Source organism: Culex pipiens, chromosome 3, assembly GCF_016801865.2.
Source record: "Culex pipiens pallens isolate TS chromosome 3, TS_CPP_V2, whole genome shotgun sequence".
Classification (NCBI taxonomy): Eukaryota; Metazoa; Arthropoda; class Insecta; order Diptera; family Culicidae; genus Culex; species Culex pipiens.
The window spans coordinates 128,974,489-128,982,091 of NC_068939.1; the positions used below are offsets into that span (position 1 = coordinate 128,974,489).

Genomic DNA, 7,603 nt, shown 5'->3' on the forward strand with positions numbered 1-7,603 from the left:
ATGTGAGTGATGTGATTAATTCAAATTTTTAAAATATTTTAAATAAAGATTAGGTGTCGGAGTCAGAGTCGGAGCCGGAGTCAACATTTTGTGGAAAGCTGGAGTCGGAGTCGGAGTCGGAGTCGGCTAGAGTGGTAAGGCCGGAGTCGGAGCCGGAGTCATCAATTTGTGGAAAGCCGGAGCCGGAGCCGGAGTCGGCTTAACTCAGAAAGCCAGAGTCGGAGTCGGAGTCGCTTGAAATATGACCCGACTCCGCAGCCCTGCCTACGACTTCCAAAATGCTCGTCTCGATACTTCCAGAACGTCATAGCAAGCAAATCTAATTGCGGTTTTTCGACTGAGCTTGTTTTCGTCCGATAAATGGCAACTCAAATAAACAAGGCACAAGGTCTGAGTAATACCGGACGAAAATTAGCACCTCTTTGCTCTCGTTATTTGTGGCCATGGCTTGACGAGGCTTCACTTCCGCCAGTATTTAAGGTGGGAAACACTGCTAGGAGAATTATTCGGGAACACAGGGTATGTAACAACAACGCTTTCTCAAATAATCTCAGTTCAATTCGAGTTTTCAATCGGTTCAAATCTGGAAAAATGAGCTCCGCACTCAGTGTAGTACTTGCCGTGGTGATACTGACTGTTGCCTGGAATAATGGTAAGTTTGTCTGGCTTGAATTACAAGTGAAGTTGTGTCACAAATTTTACCTTACAGTCAGCAGTCTGATGTGCTACCAGTGCGTCAGTCCGGTCAACTGGGAGCACTGCATCTTCCACGCCGACGTCCAGAACTGCTCAACGGTGCCCAAGTTGGCCAACTACACGGAGGACAACATCGCCTGTGGCCGGTTCACGGTGGCCACGAACAAGGGGCCGGACTTTGCGCGGGTTCACATAGCCCGGTGCGTTCCCAGTGCGAGCAATCAGACGGACTGCCGAGGAGTTGGGCTGTTGCCGGGGGTTGAGTCGGACGTTACGGAATGTCAGAAGTGTACGACGGATCTGTGTAATGACTACCTGAATGTGACCACTTCAGGGGAAGCTAACTGACGAAAGGATGCGGCCACTCTTGTGAGAAAAGTGTTCTTGTATTTTTAGATGAATGTTGTTCTTGTTAATTTTGAAAAAAAAAAGAATTCTGAAGAAAATACTTTGCATCAACTATTAATACTTTTTTTTTTAACTAACAATAAAGTTCTCCCTGTAAACAGTCGCCAAGCTTTTATTACTTCCAGTGAATCCATATATATCGACTCGAGGCCAACAAAAAACACAGCCAGAGGAAAAGGTATTTATGGCACGACGATCGACGGCCGTCCAGATCCGAAATCCGGTTGTCGGAGGTGGCCGGAATTCCGAAGCCAGCATCTCCCGACGAAATGTCGAAACCAGATGCGATAATGTTCGATTTAATCGAGCGGAACGCTTAACGACCCCGAAACAATAAATTTCAATTATCAATACATGATAATTCAATTTTCTTTTTCTCTGTTTTTCTCCGTGTTCTTCTTCCCTTCCCTCCCGATTGGTAACGTCTACTGGAACTGACTGGCGTCATAAATTGTGTGTTTGTTTCGATTTGCCGAGGCCGGACGAACGTCGGACGAGACAAAATTTCATTATTTTTTCGATGAATATTTGAGCGCTTTGTTGGTTTACTGTTTGCTTCTTCTGTTCACACCGAGATGTTGGTGTATGACGTCCAAACATGGGACAGTAATGACAAAATGTATCACGTAGAATTATTGATTTCGGCTTGATCAGCCAATTTATAATTTTGTTTTTGAAATGATAATCGAAGCGAATATGATTCAAACCAAATTCAAACTTTATTCATTAGTGTTAGTTTTTCTGTGTTAAGTTTGTATTGAATTTATTCATATTTTTCAATTATTGACAATTCAAAATGACTTAGACGACTGAGTGAGACTGAAAATAACGATTTTATTGCATTTCAAATTTGGCCAGAATTTTATAATAATTTCTCTACTTTCAAACGTTTTATTGTAACATTAAATCATGTTTGTACACTATAGGTCAGGGGTGCCCAAAGTATGGTCCGCGGGCCAAACGTGGCCCGCGAAGTCATTTTTTGTGGCCCGCGGACCCATTTTGAATGCTCATGAAAAATGGCCCTTTGTCCATTTATAAAGTGATTTTTTTTAATTATGGTTTATTTTTAACTTTTTTATGTTTATCTAAAAAAATATAAAAATTTAAATTACAAGCCTAGGTTTCAACATATTAATGGACAAAAGTGTTATAAAGTGCATTTTACACCCGTCCAGTTGCTTTCCAATCATTCGTTTTCAAAATATCGATGTACTGAAGGAAATTTTTTTTTGCGAAAAAAAAACTTTTCGTGGGACTGTACATTGGTTTTTCATGAAAATTTAAAATGTCTTCAAAGTAGTTCAAACTAGAGAGCCTGGAGCTTATTAGAGAACGGACATCTCAAACCAAAAGTACCAATCGAAGCACGAGAACTGTCAAACGGAGGTACCAATCGAGCAAAATCCTTTGTCTAATGCTCGATTGGTACCTCCGTTTGACAGTTCTCGTGCTTCGATTGGTACTTTTGGTTTGAGATGTCCGTTCTCTAATAAGATCCAGGATCTCTAGTTCAAACATGCTAAATATGATTATAAACGCAGGAAATGAATTTTAAATGGTGTTCGGTTGATTAAACTTTAAATTTCAATAAAATTTTGAAGTTTTTCGAAAAAAAAATATTTTTTGCCTCCTGATTATTCAAGCCGACATAAACTATGAAAAATATTTGCAACAGCCTTGATTTATTGATAAAATTACGCCGTTACATATTTTTTCAGATTTCATGTCACCATTTTCAAAATATAATAATAATATAATATAATAACACAAGTATATTCAACAAAATATCATTTTAACAAATACCTTAAAACATAAAATCAACGGAACTAATGAAAACTCACATTTCATGTTCTGAAAATGTTCAAAAAAAATTATGAATTTTGCAGAAAATTGATAGATGTTTTTTTTTGTCATTTAAATTGAAATAATGTATTACTGCTTTTACTAATAAACTATTTTGTACACTTGGCCCGCAAGTTTATTGAGCTTCAAATTTGGCCCGGCATCCAAAAACTTTGAGCACCCCTGCTATAGGTTATTGTCCATACAAAAATGCAATCTAGAATTCTGAGAAAAATAGCAAGTTTGTCAAAAATATATTTTGGAAGTAAGGCCGTTGCAAATAATTTTTGAAGTTTATGTCCCTCGGCTCTGACCGAAGTCGAGGGGGGGGGGGGGGTGGGGGCAAAAAAATAAAAAATATAAAAATTGAAATTACAAGCCTAGGTTTCAGCATTTGGATGAAAAAAGTGTTTTAAAATGCATTTTACAGGCGTACAGTTGCTTTCCAATCATTAGTTTTGAAAATAGGGTAATTCTCTACCAACTCACACGAAATCGGGAAAAGTTGCCCCGACCCCTCTTCGATTTGCGTGAAACTTTGTCCTAAGGGGTAACTTTTGTCCCTGATCACGAATCCGAGGTCCGTTTTTTGATATCTCGTGACGGAGGGGCGGTACGACCCCTTCCATTTTTGAACATGCGAAAAAAGAGGTGTTTTTCAATAATTTGCAGCCTGAAACGGTGATGAGATAGAAATTTGGTGTTAAAGGGACTTTTATGTAAAATTAGACGCCCGATTTGATGGCGTACTCAGAATTCCGAAAAAACGTATTTTTCATCGAAAAAAACACTAAAAAAGTTTTAAAAACTCTGCCATTTTCCGTTACTTGACTGTAAATTTTTTGAAACATGTCATTTAAGGGAAATTTAATGTACTTTTCGAATCTATATTGACCCAGAAGGGTAATTTTTTCATTTAAAATAAAATTTTTCATTTTTAAATTACGTGTTTTTTTCTAACTTTGCAGGGATATTTTTTAGAGTGTAATAATGTTCTACAAAGTTGTAGAGCAGACAATTACAAAAAAATTGATATGTAAACATAAGGGGTTTGTTTGTAAAAATCACGAGTTATCGCGATTTTACGAAAAAAAAGTTTTGAAAAAGTTACTTTTTGCGTTTCTCTTTGTTTTGTCGTCCGTGTCTGTCGCGGGTGACCATGAACGGCCATGATCAACGACGACCAACTTTTTCAAAACTTTTTTTTTCGTAAAATCGCGATAACTCGTGATGTTTATTAGCAAGCCCGTAATGTTTACATATCAAAATTTTTGTAATTGTCTTCTTTACAATTTTGTAGAACATTATTACACTCTAAAAAATATCCCTGCAATGTTAGAAAAAACACGAAATGTTTAAATTAAAATTTTTGTTCTAAATGAAAAAATTACCCTTCTGGGTCAATGTAGATTCGAAAAGTACATTAAATTTCCCTTAAAATGACATGTTTAAAAAAAATTACAGTCGAGTAACGGAAAATGGGAGAGTTTTTAAAACTTTTTCAGTGTTTTTTTTTTGATGAAAAATAGGTTTTTTTCGGAATTCTGAGTACGCCATCAAATCGGGCGTCCAATTTTACATAAAAGTCTCTTTGACACCAAATTTTTATCTCATCACCGTTTCAGGCTGCAAATTATTGAAAACACCCCTTTTTTCGCGTGTTCAAAATTAAAAGGCTCGTACCGCCCCTCCGTCACGAGATATCAAAAAAACGGACCTCAGATTCGTGAACAAGGACAAAAGTCACCCCTTTGGACAAAGTTTCACGCAAATCGAAGAGGGGTCTGCTGTGTGAGTTACCCACCTACGGTTTCACCTGCTGGAGCAATGTTTTTCAAACTGGCACATTTTTTCGCTAAATTTATCCGGCAACTGTCACATAGTTTTGATGAAAGAATATCTTTCACTCCAATTCCAATGGAATTGAGTTGCAAAAATCGAATCAAAGGGTGCATTCAGTCTGATTTTCGAAGAAAATTTGATTTGTGGCTTTTTTTTTATTTAAAATGAAAGTTTAGGCTTTTGAAAATATGTTCATTGAAAAAAGCGCACGATTTCCGTTAAAACACATTTTTGATCGTTTTTTTTTAACATCTCTTTCGAAAGATATGAATTTTTCAATTTAAACGTAATTACAAATTATATAAAGATAAAAAAGTTCCTAAAATTCGAATGCCATTGTGAATTACTAAACGGAGTGCACAGGAGTTGTTGATTTGTGTAGGACAAAACGACCCAGCAAGTTTTATTAAGATCGGAAATGATCCGGATTTTGAGTGGTCAATTTCACGTGGAAATCGTCTATTGTGTAAATTAGGAATCAGTTCCAATACCTTGCAAGTACATTCGGTACAAGAAAAGTAAAAATAAAGAACAGCGGGGGTAATGCAGTCAGTATGCCCTGTGTATTCTAGGTGGACGAAATAGTAGTAGTCTCTAAAACCCTGAATACCCGATACCCAGAAAAACATGGTCTTCAGCCATCGGTAGAACCAAAGCAACACCTCGAAAGCGTTTATAGGCGGTGTGTGATTATTTCTTTCGACCCTCTTGGAGTCATTTGGATGACACACAGGGATGATTTGTGTTATCCACCAATTGACCGATTCTTAGCACTTGTTTACCAAGCAGTAATTTTTTCATGTTGAACTTTGGATGGCTCTGATAATTTTCCATGTTTTCCAACTATTTGAACCACACAAAAAACATATTTCCACACCAAAGTTCCTATTCTAAACATATATGTGAGCAGATGTTGTAAAATGTATAAACGCTGGGAATTTTTAATTTTCCCAACTGTTTTAAATAATAGCTCAAATTAATGGAAGGAATGCAGATATTTAATCAATCTAAACGGTATTTTATAGTAAAATGACTCTTTTATAAGCCCTCTTATTGACAGAAGCAGATTCTGTAGGTATAAAATTATACAGGACATTTGAAAAGGGGGTATATGGAAGCGTTGTCCCGTCACGAAAAATGACAATAGTTTAATTTGCAATAGTTCGTGAAATCGGTTTTGCATCATATTTTGGATTCTCTTCGTACTCAAAAAACCCTTTAAAATGCTTATTAGAAATCGAAAATTGGCCAAAAGGATCCAGAGTTACGACTGACGCAAGTTTGCGTTGTCCCGTCACGCCAATTTTTTGGTCAAGGCACGAATTCAAAAAAAGATGCTCATTTCTCGTGTCTAGAAGCAAATCGTGTAACAGGCCAGTTTTTGATCGATCTAGACTAAATCGACCCTCCAGAATTTAAAATTGCCTGTTGATTTTCCTGAGTCTCAAAGGGAAGCGAGATATTCAAGATGGCGTCTAATATGGCGGCAGAATGGAAAAAAACACCATAAAAGGATTTTTAAGTTCAATCAACTAGTCAAATTTAACTAATCTGGGGTCGCTGAACTCGAATATGAGCCATATAATACTCCAAAGTACTCAGAGAATGTGCAATCCAAGATGGCGGCCAAGATGGCGAACCTAGAATATTGGAAATTTTTATACAGAAATGTAACAGGCAGTCAACAGGTCAAATTTAATTAATTTGGGGATGCTGAACTCGAATATAATCCTTAGAATATTCTAAAGTCCTTAGAACAGTCTGTGCGGCATAATGCCAAATACGGTGACAAATAAATAAATAAGTACTCAGGGAATGCAATTCAATTTTCTAGCTTCGCCATCTTGGATTGCACATTCCCTGAGTACTTTGGAGTATTATATGGCTCATATTCGAGTTCAGCGACTCCAAGTTAGTTAAATTTGACCCGTTGATTTCCTGTTACAACCCTGAACAAAAAAATCAAATTTTCTAGCTTCGCCATATTGGCCGCCATCTTGGATTGCACATTCCCTGAGTACTTTAGAGTATTCTATGGCACATATTCAAGTTCAGCGACCCCAAATTAGTTGAATTTGACCCATTGATTGCCTGTTACACATCTGAAAAAAAAAATCAAATTTTCTAGCTTCGCCATATTGGCCGCCATCTTGGATTGCACATCCCTGAGTATTTTGGAATATTCTAGAGCTCATATTCGAGTTCAGCAACCCTTTGTTAAATTAGACCTGTTCATTGCCGGTTACATTTCTTTATAAAATATCGAATATTCTAGCACCGCCATATTGGCCGCCATTTTGGATTGCACATTCCCTGAATACTTTGGAGTATTCTAGGAGTCATATTCGAGCTCAGCGACCCCAAATTAGTTAAAGTTGACTAGTCAGTAGAGATTTTCACAATTGCTTCATTTCGTGACGGGACAACGCGAGCAAAACCCTCTTTTGCAAAATATCTGCGTTGTCCCGTCACGAAAAGAAGTACCTGTCAAATCAACAAAATTTGACGAAATTGAGTGATCCAGGAAGCAAAATCTTCGTTTTTCATTTTAGAAACAACTGTAAAAAGGGGTTTTTCCAAAAACTTACTAGGAGAGCAGAGTTTTTCACTTTTGTGTATGAAAATCAAAATGATCCAATTGTACGATGTTGTCCCGTCACGCTACATTTGTAACTCTCTTGACTCAAAATTTGTGTTTTTAAATGTTTGCTGGAGTGAATCTTATTGGAAATTTAATGTACTTTCCAAATTTGTATAAATATTGGTACCTTTTCTCACAGATTTTGAAGTTATCAGCAAAAAACTGAAAACA

The 7,603-nt window shown here is 37.0% G+C and overlaps 1 protein-coding gene across 1 annotated transcript; it reads left to right on the top strand.

Moving 5' to 3' along the window:
• The first annotated feature begins 497 nt into the window (after positions 1–497).
• On the top strand, positions 498–1,207 carry LOC120414829 (uncharacterized). Its single transcript, XM_039576156.2, has 2 exons — positions 498–652; positions 710–1,207. Exons 1-2 carry the CDS (start codon positions 592–594, stop codon positions 1,042–1,044), a joined length of 396 nt encoding a protein of 131 aa, XP_039432090.1. The 5' UTR covers positions 498–591; the 3' UTR covers positions 1,045–1,207.
• Positions 1,208–7,603: the final 6,396 nt, after the last annotated feature.